Below are 17,155 nucleotides of genomic sequence, written 5' to 3' on the forward strand. Positions count from 1 at the left end.
TTCCTTTCCTTCTTAGGTTGCTTTTTTCTTTTCTTTTCTTTTCAAAGAAAATGAAGGTTTTGAAATTCTCTCCTAAATCTTTCTTTGTTTTTGATTGTTAGACCATAACTCCAAAATCCCAGAATGATATGACACCAGAGCTTTTGGAATTGAGTTCTCCACCCCAAATTGTATGAAAAGAAAAAGAATCTGAATAAACTTTGAAATACTTTCCATGAAATGTTTCGCATATATTGTGTATCAAGAACCACTTTAACACCAAGGCTTTAGTAGTAGCATCCTTCGTATTTCGCCTGAATTTTAAAAAACTGTAAAATTACGAATGTGTTTTCAGTTTCACTCACAACTATATGCTGTCAAGTTTTTCTCTTCAAAAGAATTCAATCATAAAGAGTGACTGAATGACGCGGCATATAAAAGCAATAGATGTAAATACGAGAATTTTTAAAATCAGCACGTTTAAGTCATAGATACGAACATAAAAATTTTTAAAATTACGGTGTCAGACCATCATTTATTTTGTATTTGTCATATAAGTAATATGTCATTTAGAGCAGGATTTTCCTTTACAGAATTAGCTCAAGAGATTCAAAACCAACTAGAAAGGAATCATAAACACCTAAAAGATAATAATACTTACGCTTATGAGCGGAGGGCAGAAAAGTACGCCATTTTCTAAAACTATTTCTATCATCCAATAAAAATATAATAATAAGATAATCTTAAAAAACATTTTTACATGTCCAGGATAAAGTTTGACAATATTGATTGCACTAACATGTAAAACCCAATAAAAATAAAGAAAAGGAATTTGACTAATTTCCTATAGCACAAGGTTCAACTAGACATTGTTTATAGCTAAATACAGGCGTAAACGTGAAAACCTTCAAATTGATGGCTGATGAGGCTGACAAGGGTGAATCCTGGTCCAGACAATCTTCTGCACAGTGGCGGAGCTAGGAATTGCAATTAGGGGGGCGAGTCTCTGTTATTTGGACCAAATCCAAATAACTTTCAAACATTATTGTTTGGGTCCTTGAGAGGGGGCAAAGTGAAATTTTTATCAATATTTTGGGGGGGCAAAGCAATATAATAAAAATTTTTTTACTTAGAAATTTTTTTTATAACAATTGGAGGGGGGGGCAAGGTGAAATTTTTTATCAATATTTGGGGGACAAAGCAATATAATAAAATTTTTTTTACTTAGAAAATTTTTTTTTTAACAATTGGAGGGGGGGGGCGGTTGCCCCCCCCTGGCCCCCCCCTTCCCTCCGCCCCTGCTTCTGCATCCTCAACTGTGGATAAGAGTTCACAAAAAATAATAAGTGGGAGGGTTGGAAAACATTATTACTAATCCTGCCTACGTTATTTTTTAATTTTTATAAATTTATAGCCGAAGATGGGTGGAATTTAAAAAGCAGTGAGCAAGAATAGGGATGCGATTTGAATGCACACATTTAATTCGTAAAGAATCAACTTTAACCACTAGACAAGATCTCCTCGGAGATAGACTATCGATTTTGGGACCAATCAAAGAAAGAAAATACTATATATGAATTTTCTTCATAATCCCAAACCTTTAAAATTAGGGGAAGCTGACCATCAAATTCAAATAACCGACGGACGGTCAATTGATCATGTGTGGACCTGGTGATTTCGCGTGACCAGAAGCTCCAATTTCGCCCAAAAATGGCTTATCTTGCTGGATTTCCCCTATCATGATAAACACAATAAAATTCATATTTAAATAACCAACGGCAAACAATTGTCGGCCAACAATTGCAATCTTGCTAGATTTCCACTGTGAGTAACACAATACAACTCACCATTTTTGTTCCATTATAAGCCACACTAGGTGCATCTTAGGCTTCCAACCATAAGAATAGAGGAACATGTTACTAAAGAATTCTAACAAAATGATTTTTAGGTACCACTAATAGTAAGTCAAAATTTTAAAAAAAAAAATTTTTTTCTACTCCATGGTAAATTTGTGAACTTACAAGATAAAAGTAAAATTTCTCACAAAAAAAGAGCAAAATTTTCTATTAATTTGAGGAGCAACCTAAAGTAGGAAGGAAATTTTGAAAAATAAAAAAATTTTGGGGGGCGATGTAAAAAAAATAAAGGGAGTATTTTTAAATTCAAGGGTGCAAATGTGAGTCAAATAAATAAAAATAGAAACTTTTACAAGTTACAATCATAATTTTAAAAGTTGACAGCCACCATCAACATAGCATGGCTCTACCCATGAACATGGATGACAATTATAACTTAGCATCTCCAAGAAAAAAACATTCAATCATCAACATTTAACTTATAATATGATTGTTAGGTTTTCAAAGGCTGAGTATTTCTGTCTGTCCGACTTATATAACAACTGTTTGCGTTGTAAATTATTTGGAAAAATACTTTAAAATAATTTGTAGCACTTTTGGTGATTGTGGACTTTTTGTAATATGATATATGTAACCTAAAAAGTTGTTAAAAATAATATGTGATTCAAAAATGTGTTTAGTAAACAACGTTTATTCAAAAACATTGGCTATCCAAACACACTTGTCCTTTAATTAGTTGGATGTTAGCAAGGTCTAGCAAACTAGAATAAAAAACGTTTATCCCAACCCCCCCCCCCCCCCCCCCCCCCCCCCCCCCCCCCCCCCAAAAAAAAGAAGAAGAGGGGAAAATGATGACAAAGGAAATTTAGAAAAAGAAGTAGTAGAGTATTAAAACTGAAATCTGAAATTTGAAATTCAAAATCTTAAGGTGCGTTTGATAAGGTGCTCTACTCAATTTATCAAGAAGTAGTAGAGCATTAAATCAGAAATCTGAAACTTTAATGGATTCAAACATGTTTGAGAAAATTTTTTAAAAAAGTTTTGTTGTACTGTTTCCTTTAGAAAGAAAAAAAGAAAAACCTAATTTATTTCTAAACATTAATATGCAACCACATAAATAATCCTAATAATGTCAAAAGCATACCAGTGATAAAGGAACAATGAAGTATGCAAAATTGCAGATGAATTCAGTATAGGTTGAATCAATCATGCACATAAATTTTATTCCCGTATCATTGTAAACAGTTTAATCAATAACTACTCTAAAAGTCAACTCAGAGTTTGAATTGCAATTACGGTTAAAATGCTTTCCTAAAGAAATGGATTCTCAGCGATCCATACTGCATATGTTTCCAATGTATACGTTATTCTACTTGTTAAAACTCTGAATCCATTCATTTGGATTAGTTATTTTTTTGGGTGTTTTTCAAAAATTTTACTGTAGTAGAGTTTTTATAGTATATTTTGGGATATTTTGAGATATTTAAGAGTAGAAGAGTTTTTAGAATATATTTTAGGATATTTTTTAAACATTAAAAAAGATATAAACTACTTTTTAAAGTACTTTTTAGAGTAATTTTTGGATGGGACTGTTTTTCAAAAACTGGTTTTTCAAATACAATAAAAATTTTTAAAAAGTACTCTAAAAGGTAATCTAAAAATTAGTTTAAATTTTTTTAAAATTTTAAAAAAATCTCAAAATATATTCTAGAAACTCTTCTACTCTTAAATATCCCAAAATATTTTATGAAAATATCCCAAAATATAATTTAAAAACTCTGCTACAGCAAAATTTTTCAAAAATACTCCTAAAAACAGCTAATCCAGACGGAGCAAGATCTATTATTTAGATTATAGCAATGTATGTAGCTATTTATACACTTGATTTTGTCCTCTCCCTGTAAATTCTTGACTAGAAAAGTTGACAAAAATCCCTTTTCTTTTCTGTTTTCTCTCTTTCGTATGCTTTTTTTGATGATGGGGGAACTAGAAACCACCATCCACTATCTTTTGGTTGTGCAGCAGGTTGAACCATTCTTAAGCTGCGTTTGATAAAACTGAAATATGAAGTTTGAATCCATTAATTTATTGAATTGATAAGTATTAAAGAAGATACATTTGAGTATATATCACATTCAATGATAAGTGAATGGTTTATCATTTATCTTTGGGAATAAGTTTTGTTTAGAAAATTTAGCGCCACTTAATTATTTCAGATGTTCAATTTTTTATTATCTAAACATATTAAGATATGAATTTATTAAATTTAAATGCTGAATTGAGTTGTCAAACAAGATCTTAGACTTATTAGCACTTCCATTATAGATCCAAATGAGAAGATTGTTGTCCACTTTGTCCATTAATTACTGCCTTCTTTGCTAGTGAATAGATCAATTACCAATAAAACGGAGACTTTAAGCCAATAATTATGAATTTATGAGGTCAGAAATCAAGAAAAAACTAAAAAATAAAAAATAAGAAAAACGAAAGTCTCTGGAACTACATATGTTGCTAATGTATTTTTTAATCTAATTTTTGATTAAAAAGAAATAACTATTTTGAATTATTTATTTCTAATCTCTCATATTTCTCAAACTTTCTTTACGCTTGATGTTCTGGACTATATATAATATCACAGATCCAGAATTGCAGGCATAACAGAATTTCCATCCCTTTTCAACTCTTGACAGATTTCTAAGCTAATCTTAGCTGAGTTGGTGATGGAATTGACCTAACAACAAAGGCCCCGGAATTGAATCCCCCATCCCCAGTTGCATAAAAAAGGCAGAAGATGCTATTTATTTATTAAAATTTGGATGATTTGCACCAGATGCTTATCAAATATTATTTGTTAAGAACCGGTCCACGTAGTTGAAAATTTTAATCTACAACATGCTTAGAGAAAGGTAAACGAAATAAACCTGAGTGCATCAAAAGATTACATCAAAGTCTAGAATCTAGAATCCAGCCGTTTGAACGAGAACCTTAGTAATAATAACCGTCTTAGTTTGTTCGGATCTTCGTTGCTGTAAAATTGGGAAACTTCTTTCTACAACTGCAGTCAAATTTTTACTAATAATTCTTCTTGAAAACTAGCTAGCCGGAGAATATTCATAGCTGGAACATACACCACTGGAGAAAAAAGTGAAAAGCCTGAGTGATATACTTTTTTTTTTTTTTTTTTTTTGTGAGAGGGGCAGGGGACTCGATGTGAGTACAGATTCCATCGATGAAGATCAATTAAGACCGCCACAAATTGTGGCAAATTTTGATGAGAGGCAAGGATTGAACCCTTGAATTCCCATCTTCCCAAGACTTAAGATGTCTTTAGGTTACCAACAGTCCAAGAGGCTGTTGGCAAAAAGCCTGAGTGATATACGATAATTACAAAATAAAAATACAAGAAGGGATAAAAATATGAGTATACTATCCAAGACGTAGGTTATCTTTTAGTTTATGTTTGTTGTATTATAGTAGGATTTTAAAAAAAAAAAAGTATAGCATGTATATTTTTATAGACCATATATATTTGGGTTCCGCTCATAATACAAAAAGAAGAAAATCTCAAACTACAGATGAAAAAAAAATGAGAATCTTAAAAAACATTTACATGTACTAAAGGATGATAGATACCCACAATAAAATTTGTCATTGATATAGATTGGATTATGAAATGAAAAATCCATTTCAAATAACCAAAAAAACCAATGGGATTAATTTCCTATAGAACAAGTTTCAGCTAGATATTGTTTACAGCTAAATAGAGCCTCAAACGTGTAAACCTTCAAGTTGCTAACTGAAGAGACTTCATCCTTGTATAAACAGTCTTCTGCATCCTCAACTCTGGATATTAGTACACCAAAGGAATAACTGTAAAGGCTGGAAAATATTATTGCTAACCTACCCACATTGTCCTTAACAGCCCACGCATTCTGAGGCCAGTCGAAAAAGGAAATACTAAATATGTCTTTTGAGTCGAAACAATTCGTGACCCTTAAATCCAGTAGAAGTTGACCTTCATATACAAATAACCAACGGTCAATCAATCTTGTGTCTACCCATAGATGCTGCCATATTGTTCTTGCCACCAATTTTCTTCCACAGGAGGACGATGATTTTGTGTGATCAAGCACCAACATCGGCTAATATAGCCAAATCATGCTAGATTTCCACCATGATAAACACAATAAAACTCACCATTTTGTTCACTGTAAACTACACTTGAGATTGGTCGACCTTGTAAAATATAACCAACATCAACTTTTTGTGCACTCTTAGCCTTGATAACCCAATACAGTATTTAAATTTAATGGTTTCAGATTTCAACATATTCATATGTATTTGATAACAAAAAATAGAACATCTTAATTAATTAAGTGATATTTAATTTTCTAAGCAAAACTTACTCTAAAAAATAAGTGATAACATATTCACTTATCAGTTAATACAAAACATGCTCAAATGTTAAGATTCTAATATCTAACAATTCAGTGACTTAATAGATTCAAACTTTAGGTTTCAATTTTATCAAACACACCCTTAACTATGGATTTCCGTTCTGACTTATTCAGAAAATTTTTGAATAATTTATAGCAAATTTTGTAAAGTGATGAACGTAAAAATAAAAAAATGGTGAAAAAGATAACAAAATGATAGTGAAATGTGTTTAATTATACAATATAAATATATTTTCAACAAATTGGCTATCCAAACATACTTATCCTCAAATAAGTTGGATGCCACATTAATGTACCAAACAAGAATAGAAAAAGTTCATCATATGACCAAAGAGAGACAAAACAAATGTGATAACCACGAAAAATAAAAGAATAAGATGGTCCAATTAATGACCACGGGAAAAAAATGTAGAGCATTCAAGTGCTCTCTCTCTCTTCTACCTCTGTGTATATGTGTGTTACAGAGAAAAAAAAAAAAATACTATGTGCAATCCAACAAAGAGTTCCAGTCATGTAGGTTAGAAAGAAGCATTTTTAAAAAAAAAAAATAAATCATGTAGGTAAAAGTAGTTCCACATTTTTGTGAAGTAATAAATTAATAAATAATGAAAAAGTCAAATTAGAGTTTTAAACTTAATTACAATCATTGTAATTAAAATGCTCTCTTTTAAAATTGGATTTCAATGGTCCGTGATATTGTGACCGAGTGACGATGGCTAATTTTCCCTGCATATTTTTTAAGCATGTGTGCTTGTTCTTGAACGCTGTACTAGCTGACTGGGGGCCTCAAGTATTTCCAAGAAATTACATATAACCCCCTGTGGTTTAGCAATGCTAGATGATCCCTTTAATGTTTTAAAATGATCATATAACTCCCCTATAGTTTTATGTAAAGTGGAAAATGGGTAGAATGCATAATTAGTTTTAGCGATTATATGAGATACGCTTCAAAAGTGCGTGTCATAAAATCATAATATCTATTTAACCCCATATAAATTGCATAAATATCCACTTTATCCCTTATAGGTTTTGCATTTATCCACGTAATCCCTCTGTAGTTTTATATAAGGTGATTAAATCATCATTTGATATAGTATTTAAGTAAAAGCACTACTGGTATTTCAACTAATGATGTTATATAGGTTATTTTCCATCAAGTTTCCATTTCTTATGACAATATAAGAGGTAGAATGGATATTTTGAAATGTTAGGAAGATTTTGTGGTAATAGATGAAACTATAGGGGGTTTATTTGTAATTTACACATTTATAATTGAACGAGGGCATTGTGTACTAATATATTCAATGAGTTATTGCTAAAATCAGGTGGTGTAGATGAAGTTTTTTTTTTTTTTTTTTTTTTGTGCATAAGGGTACGTATTTTAACAAATGCAGATTATGTGAAGCAACCAATAAGGCATTATGAATTGAATAATGTCAGATTTGATTTAGAGTTTCGCAAATTCTGGGCATTGAGTGTATGTCTATTATTTTCAGTAGTAACCGCATGTAGTGATAAAATATACGTCACCCGAGAAAAGAAAGGGATTAACGATGGATTCGTGTCAAATAATTTCCTGACTGGCCACGTCAAAATGCAAAGCCAAAGCAGGAATTGTTTATCCATCATAAAATTTGTCAAAGTCAATTGCTCTATGAAATGCAAAATCCATTAAAACAAAAAGGGAAAACCAACAAGATCGATTTCCTATAGCACAAAGGCTCAATTAAACATTGTTAACAGAAAAGGAAAAACCAATGGGATCAATCTCCTATAGCACAAGGAGGTTCAACTAGATAGTACTGTTTGCAGGTAAAAAATAGAGGCCTATACCCATAAACCTTCAAGTTGCTAACCGAGGAGACTTGATGCTTGCATAAACAATCTTCTGCATCCTCAACTCTGGATAGTAGCACAGAAGGAGAATTACTCGAAAGGCTGGAAAGCATTACTGCAAAGTTACCCACATTATCCTTGACAGCCCACCTGTTCTGGGACCAGTCGAAATAGGAAATACTAAACATATATTTCCTATCCTTAAGATTTCTAACAAGGAAAACTAGTAGAAGCTGACCCTCGTATTGAAATAACCAATGCCTAATTGATCCTGGGACTAACCATTGATGCTGCCATGTTTTTGCTGCCAATTCTTTTAGAGGTCGACGGTTTTGTGTGATCACGTCCCAACGGCGGCCAACAATGGCAAATTTTGCTAGTTCTCCTCCGACACAAACACAGTAAAATTCTCCTTTTTGTTCACTATAAACCACACTTGAAATTGGTTGATCGTATAGAATATAACCAAACTCAACTTTTTGTGTACTCCAGTTATCCTTACCGGAAGAATATGTAGCAATGTAAGTGTCGCCAAGATGTCGATACGATATGAAAAATACACAATCTGGAGCAGTAGGGTTTGTGGAAAAAGTAGCAACATCAGAATGATGATACGTCAACGTGGGGAGCCAGAAGTAATCGTTGGAAATAGGACTGTAGACTAAAAATAAGGTCTCACATGGTACCTCAACCTTCCTAGCAAAAAGCAACCAGCCTTTTTTCGAAGCGCATAATTTTGCAGCGTCGATAAAGTCGAATATCTTTGTCCGATTGGCAGTTTTAAGGTCGTATGATTCCCTGGAACAAGGGTCAAACAGCTTTGGTTGGACAAGGTATAGACCCCTCTCTAAGTAGAATATCCATGGTGGACTGCTTTTACGCCTAATTCCTTTACTTTTGTCCCACCAATCTTTGCAAACTGCACTCGAACGAACTAGGTCACCAATGCTCAATTTCTCCAAGATTGTCCTGAAAAGATCCTCAGGAAGACCAGCCCAAGGCGCCATGATCAAGCTAGTCCTTAGTGTGTTTCGCCCGAACAGCTCAGCGAAGGTCGAACACCTGATTCAAGGCATCCCAATATATATGTTTGATGGACCTATTTCGAGTTCTTGGTACTCAAAAAAAAAAAAAAAAAAAAGAAGCCCTTGTCAGTCTTCACCTTAATATGGAAAACTAATACGAGTTTGGTTGGGAATGCATGTCTAATCTGGGTAGTAAACAGGGAGATAGCGAAACACTACTATTTAGCATAAATTTATCCTCAACTATGGGGCCCAAATTAAGCTCAATTCGTTCTTTCTTGTGATTAGCAAGGAGCGAAGGACCAATCTGCCCTTGAGAATTGAACTGTGCGGCCATGCCCACAGCTCATTGTTCTGAATTTCGAAGCTCTAGCCTTGATAAAGAAATTTTGGTAAGATAATCGGTTTTTATGATGTTGTTGTTTGCTCTTGTATTTAGATTATAAATTTTTTAAATGATTAAAAAAGATAAAATTCATAATCAACCAAAGAGTAGCTTTCACTGATTCTAATTGTTACACTTAATCACTTTCCATAATTAGATTAATTTTACATATAATCACTTTTCATAATCAAATTCTGTAAAATCTAAAACAAATGGGAATAAAGCCTAACTTGCAAAATATTTGACATTTGAGGGGTAAAACTTACACTAAAAATTTAATTTTCACGGGGCGTCAAAAGTTAATTCACGAATTTTACAACTCAAATTCTCAACAATGAAACCATCAGAATCTGCCGTTTCCGAGGAGAACCTTAGTAATAATACTCTTAACTTCAATTGACACATATAATGCCAATAACTAGACTCAATCCTTTCCAACTGCAACCTTAGGAATAATACCTCTCGTATTAATTCATCCGAATTCACCACTATATGCCTTCAATTTTTCACCAACGTTTCTTCAAAAGAGCATTTACATTTGGATTATACGCCACAGGCGTATGCCTAACTGATACTCAATGCTTGCCCAAAAAAAAAGGGGGGGGGGGGGGGCGGTTGGGTGGAGGAGGATAAAAAGCATAATTTTTTTTTTCATGAAACCATTTGTCTTTCATTACCACTTATTTACCTAAGAAAATCTCCAATAACAATATAATAACGTGAAAGGAAGTTACTTATTTCCATTTCCTTGCTTCTTCTTTTTTTTTTTTTTTTTTTTTTCTAGAATTACAACTGAAAAGTTATTCTTAAGAAGGGTGATTTTTTGCCAAAAGTGTAACCAAATAGACAAGTGTTTTCTTTAATACAAGACTTAGCAGTGCTGTGTTGCAAATGGGTTTTCAATTTATAATGTGTTGAACCAAGATTTTTTCCATACGACATGGTAGTAATACCTCAAATGTTCTCATCTAATTAGAGGGGAAAACAATTAGAAATTTTGATTTTGTTACTTACTTCCCATAACTTTCAGGGAATACGTTCTTTGGAATTGTATGAGATATTATTCTATAGGATATGTGAGAAAAATCTATTTTATTTTTCCTTCCCGACCGACAATTAATTTTGTTGAAGAGGCCCGATCGATTATGATGGCTTCTCTTTTCTTTCTCACTATTTTTTCCGTTGCTGCAGGCATAATTTTCTTCATCGAAACAAATTTATCACGAATTTATTTCTCACTAGCTCTTGATCCTTCCATTTTTTGTATGGTTGGAACAGTTTTGCCAATTTTTGAGAACCAGGCGAAACAAAAGCATTTCGTAAAACTTATCGAGTTACCAGCGATAAAAATAACTAGCTTAAATATAACATTTTCCGAAGCATAATAATGTTTCTAAGAACATTGGAAACAAGAAGTACGGTATAGTACAAGAAGTTGGAAAGAGAAATATTTGGGATGAGATTAAAACAGACTACCAATTTTGTAAGGAATCCTAGAGATAAAGCAACAGAAAATTAAAATTCTTGATTCCTTAGAAAACCTTTAGCCATGATAAAACATATGCAACTAAAAGGGTTTTTAAGTGTATTACCTCAATCAATGAAGAAACACACGAGCGTTTGATGCAGAGAGATGCGAGAGATCCGTGTAGCCACTCAAATGTTCAGCCTCTAACAGTGATCCACACGAACTTTTAGCCAAAACTTCCAAACCCGAATAAGCTTAATCTAGATTAGTGCTAGTTATTGCCAAGACACCTCTCACAAATTGGTTGAGAAAACCCTAGTTTTTCACTATGAAAAACTTGCCCTAATAAAAAAATTAAGAGATGCGATTTTTTTCTTATTTTTTTGGACGACTTTTAGGTATTTTTTCTCTCAAGATTTTTCTCAAAAATCTCACAAGATAATTTGGGTATCCATTAGTCTTGCAAGTAAAAGTTTAGTGAGTATTTATAAATAAATAAGTTATCCATATCCTTATTGGAAACCTCAAACTAGTTTCTAATAGAATTCAACTTCCTTATTCTAATACAACACCTGTATTTGGAAGATTTAAATTTATTTGCCAATTAAACTATCCAATACAAATTAAACTACAAGTTATAATACTTATCCTTCAAGTCCCCGCTTGACATTTATTTAATCCAATTAAATAAGTTCTTAATGTGTGTGGCCCATTAGATTCCCAAATACATTGATAATAAGAACTAATCATAGTTTCTAATTAATAAGAACTAGATAAATTAAAAGAATTTATCGTTGATTTAACTTATCAATCAACTCATTCTTACCGATCAAAATTGGCATCTAGTAATGTATCATGACCACCCAAGTAATGAGAACGTCAAGTGGATGACTTCACCTTTCAATGAACATATACCATACAATTAATATCCTTTTATCACACTTGTCTCACATTAATCATGGAATAAGTCATGTCAATTTCACTATATGATTAATGTTCTTTTTCTTGTACCAAAATATAACTTCCAAAAGAACAAGTACATAGAAACATCTTTCTAAGATTTATTCACTTAGTACAAAATTTCTTGACTTATATTTCTACAAATGCTCGTAAATGAGATAACTCCTCTTTCACAAGAGGTGGTAAATTATTAAAGATTATTCACTACCTTTCCGTATTTCAAGTATATACCCATATGTTAATTTTTTTAGCATTCCCTTTATGGGAGCAAACAAATTACACAGAGTATAACAATCTATACTCAAAGTACCATGATAATTCTAAATCAAAGAATCACTTATATAATACATCATTTAGAGATTAATTCTTTTGGCACAAAAGAAATCTCTATACGGATCAATATAGTGAACTTAATTATGCTATCAAGCACTCATATACTAATTTAGTGTCTCACACACTATAGTAGATGAGCTTTACTACTTCTCTAATAGAACCGACATAGTATATGCTAGTTTAACTATATTAACAATGTTTCAATCTTGTTAATACTTTGACTAGAGATATTTAAAAATAAATTTTATATTTAATCAAATGAACCTCATCATCATAGCATTTATGATTTTATTGATCAAGTTTATTCTAGGAAATCTATCATACAAATATAAATATACAAGCAATCAATATGATAAAGATGTTATTTATTAATGCATAAATAGTTCAAATACATATAAAATTCCTAAAAGTGATTGTGTTTAGAGCATACATAATTTCAAATTCATGGGTCCTTACCACATAATCATTTTCAGTTGATTAGGGAGCAATATAATTACAGAAGGATTCTTATTTAATCACATTTGACTTGGGACAAACGCAATATGGTGCAAAACATTTGGCATCGCAACCCTTCATTAGTTTACGGTTATGAGAAGGGATACCATGAAGAAGAGGCTCGAGAGTTGGTGTTGCACGGTCGACATCTGCAGCCGCCAACTGGGCAAAGGAACCTGGAACTGGATCATCATCTGCCACTACTTCTAAATGAAGGTGGACACTTAGTGCTAACATGCCTATTATTGCAACAATTAGCAACCCAATCTTGGCCATTGCAAAACTTAATTAAATTTAATTTAATTACTGCTATTAGATAGGCCTATTCTGAACAATGAAGTATATATACATATATATATATATATATATATATATATATAGGTTTGTCTTCAGATGTATTTTAGATGTACTTTAGATGTTAGATTTTAGAAATATTAGATTAATTATGGAAAGCATATATATGCAAGGGGACTAATTAGTGAAATTGAATAAATATAAGAGAAAGTAGTAATTATTAGCATGTGTATATACATGGTAGGTTGGCTGGTTGAGTGGAATGTAGGTATGTTAACGAATGCCTTATAGGCACCTGTCAGAAGAATCCTATAAAAATATATATATGTGTGTGTGTGTGTGCGTGTGTGTGTATAATGTATTTATGTATATATGTATGTATGTATGTATGTATGTATATGTATATATAGAATTTTAGAAACAAAGTTGTTTGAATATGATTCACAAAGTAGTTTGAAAAGCTATACATAACTTCTTCATAATTTGGATTAAAGTGTCAAAGTTACATAATTAATTTGCATTCCATAATGGAATCAATTAAAATATCAAAAGTACCCCTTTGTGAAGTTGGAATGTATATATTTTGAAAACTATAAGGGGGTTATGTAGTAAAGTACTAAACCATAAGGGGGTTATGTAATAAAATATAAAATCACAAGGGGTTAAAGTGTCATGTAAATTAAGTTTATATATGTTGGTCACTTCAATCATTTTAATTTTTAAACAAGGATATTCTCGACATTTAATTTGGGTTCCATTGTGGATGATCATTTCCATTGCATTAACACTTTAATTCAAATTATAAGGGGACTGTGTATAGATTTTGAAACTATAGAACGGTTATAAAGAAAATCGCTAAACCACAGGAGGTAAAGTGTATTTTACCCTAAAGAAATATGGCTATATGCACTTGTTATAGTGGGTTACCTGCGGTGCACTTGTTATACAGCTAACGTAGCAATATGAAAAGATATATGTGGTACATATGGATTGAAATATTATGAAAATTTGTCAATTGATTATTTGCAAGTATCGACACCTAAATGCAGACGATCATATGCTCATTTTCTCATAGGTAAATTTTGCATGTGTCAAAACACATAATGGATTCCACGTTATTTATTTCTTTGATCTTGCTATTCTTTATGTGTTAACTACTACGAATATTAAATGCGTTCTTGCTTCACAGGTCATATAGTTTTTTTTCAGCTCTCCAGAGCTAGAAAATCCTGGGACAGAATGGAAAATCTGGGTTCTATAGCGATGATTTGCAATGCGACTATTCGTTTCTCCTGAAGCAAGGACAAGAAAGAATCAAAGCATAGTGCATGGCTTGGAGTCCATGACATATCTGCAAGACTGCACCAATATAGATCAACAATTGCAGATTCAAGGAGGTTCACCTTAGTTGGCGAAAATACGCTAGAAGCATATTTGCCTGGAATGGGACTTGAATATCTAATTTCCGGCAAGTCCGAATGAAGCATATTTATCAGACACGCTTGCAAGGATTGGTGGAAAATGCTTTTGTCATACTTTTCAACTTTTGTTGACTGCCCTTCTCAACTAAGACCAATTTTGATTGATAAGCTGAGGGGTGTGAGCTACCTCAGATCTGTGTAATGACTTGACTTCCATATATATACACACACACGCTACAAGGACTTTGCCCAACGAGTAGCACGTCCTTAAATGGTGCGAAGAGGGGTCATTTCAAAAGTTGGATATTTTTAGTTCTTTAAAATATGCTATTACCTTCACCTTGTGATTGTCTTCTGCACAATGCCATGCCAGCTGGTTTTTTATTTCCTTTGGGTTTACCTTGTTCACACTGATCTCATGGCAGTAAGAAAAAGCAATCTTCTATATTTTTTTTGGAATTCTTTTGGTAAAGAAAAATTTGTAGGTGTTGAACTCCTGTTACTCCATGAATCAAAGCATTGTAGACGCCCTATTTTTTCAAAATTTTTTTAAATTTTTATTATGTCTTTGTTTATGTCATTGTTTAAACAATCATTTTTATTTTTATTTTTGTAGGAAAAAGCTGAAATGAAAAGAAAAAAAAAACAGAAATGAAAGTGCAGCTTTGCCAAAAAAAAAATTAATTTTTTTCAACCCCTCTCATTTTTGCAGCCCAGGAGCAGGAAACGAGTACAAGGAAGTCGAATTGCAGCTGCCATTTTTTGTCTAATTTCCACTCGATTTTTTTTTTTTGCCTTTTTCTTTCCTCCAAGCCTTGCTTGTATGATGCCAACTCATATCAACCAGAATCACCATGAAAGATCTAGAAAATCAGCCATCTATTGGCCCTAAAATGCCCCAAAAACCCGACCTTATGTCCACTGTTTAGATGAGGGTTTTGGGAGCTTTGGTTCATATCAAAAGAGTTCATAACGGAGCATTAGGGTAAGAAAGAAAGGGGAGGTGGCAGAAAAAGAGAAAAAAAGAAGAAAACAGAGAAAACAGAGAGAAAAAAAGTAAGAAAAAAGTGCAGAAAATTTCCAGAAAAATTGAGCCAGGGCTGGTTTTCTGACACTGTTTCGGATCAAATTCAATCTCGATTTTAGTTCTTTAGGCGATTTTTTCATTTCTACACTATATAAGTTCACCAAAAAACAACTTTTGTTCAGAAAAATTCTTGAAAAAATGCCTCCAGATCTCTCAAATATCAGCTCGAAATCCACCAATCATCAGTTCTTAGACACTTGTCAGCAGAGGTTTGCTGGTCCCAATCTTGCATTCGGATGAATTTTCTTCAGCCCCTCCGCGTTCATTTGGCTCCATAAAGCATCAAGAGGTAATCCTCATTCGCTTTCCTCTCTTTTTCCAACTTGTTTGCACATAAAAAGCTCAGAAATCTGGCTCTTTTTGGTTCATGATGCATGCTTTTTGTGATTTTGTGCTGGGATTTGAAACTTGCATTTAGGAATAGAAATCTTGTATTGATGCTTGGGGTGCATGATTTTGGATTGGGCTCTTACCCAAACTTGCGGCTTGTTTCTTTTAAGCAAAAAATCTGGTGATGATTCTTGAGGTTTCATGTGTGTTCTTGCGGCACTTGAAGAATGGCAGCAATCGCAGAAAGCTGCGATAGCCTTGCATGGTGTTTTTCAGAAATTTACATTTGGACCCCTTAATTTTTACCTAATTACACTATTGTCCAAAAGCCTCTGCAAATGAATCAATTCTGCCCCTTTTAAACTTTAATCTTCTTTTGCACATTTTAAGTAGTATATTTTTGAGCAATATATTTTAGGTTTTCAGGGCATAATTAGGGTTAATGATTTTTAGTTGATTTATTATCTTGCTGGGTTTTGGTAAAATAGTTTAGCGTTTGGTTGAAGGGTAATTTGTTTGGGTTTTGATAGTGGGTTTTCTATTATTTTGGTTGGGTTTTGACATGGGTTTCGGATGATAAAACCCAATGTATTTCGGTAGGGCTTGAAGGGTAAAAACAACGAGCTTGCCCATCCTTTTTCCTTGGATTTTCCATCGGGCCAAAGGGCTTTCAGCCCACAAGAGGAAATAAAAATGGCCCAGTGGACTTTTAATCAAGAAATCTGAGGACGGAAATTGTAGATTAGTCCATGTCCTTTTAAGTAATTTCACTCTGCCTCTAAAACCTTTAGATTTATTTCAATTGATCCTTAATTTAATTGCAATTTGGTCTCTAAACTTTATTTTTCTTTAATTGTGACATCTAGTCTTTGTAATAATTATAATCTGACCCTAAAAAGTTCTCATTTTTGTAATTAGGTCCCTAATAACTTTAATTTCTTAAATATAAGTTGTTTATCTTCTTTAATTGTTAATTATACTTCATTTAAATGCTTTAATTAGTAGATTTCATGGTTATTTCCACTTCTTTATCATTTATTTATTAATTAAATTGGTGCCTCGATTATTTTGTTGATTTTAGAGTATAAATAGGACAAATCCAATCTCATTTAACCACTACTTCAAGGGAGGTACCTTCTTTTATTACTTTAAATCCTCTTATGTGCTCCTATGTGTTTTTGTGTGTGTAATTGCATGTTTTGAGTGCTTTTTCTCTTATTTACTCATTT

The 17,155-nt window shown here is 32.6% G+C and overlaps 1 protein-coding gene across 1 annotated transcript; it reads right to left on the reverse strand.

Moving 5' to 3' along the window:
• Positions 1-8,055: 8,055 nt before the first annotated feature.
• On the reverse strand, positions 8,056-9,135 carry LOC113724587 (F-box protein At3g56470-like). The gene has a single exon (XM_027247473.1). The coding sequence runs from the start codon at positions 9,133-9,135 to the stop codon at positions 8,056-8,058; it is 1,080 nt and encodes a 359-aa protein (XP_027103274.1).
• Positions 9,136-17,155: the final 8,020 nt, after the last annotated feature.

Source organism: Coffea arabica, chromosome 2c, assembly GCF_036785885.1.
Source record: "Coffea arabica cultivar ET-39 chromosome 2c, Coffea Arabica ET-39 HiFi, whole genome shotgun sequence".
Classification (NCBI taxonomy): domain Eukaryota; kingdom Viridiplantae; phylum Streptophyta; class Magnoliopsida; order Gentianales; family Rubiaceae; genus Coffea; species Coffea arabica.

Coding starts and splice junctions, on each gene's coding strand:
- LOC113724587 (XM_027247473.1), bottom strand. CDS start 9,135: ATGGCGCCTTGGGCTGGTCTTCCTGAGGATCTTTTCAGGACAATCTTG.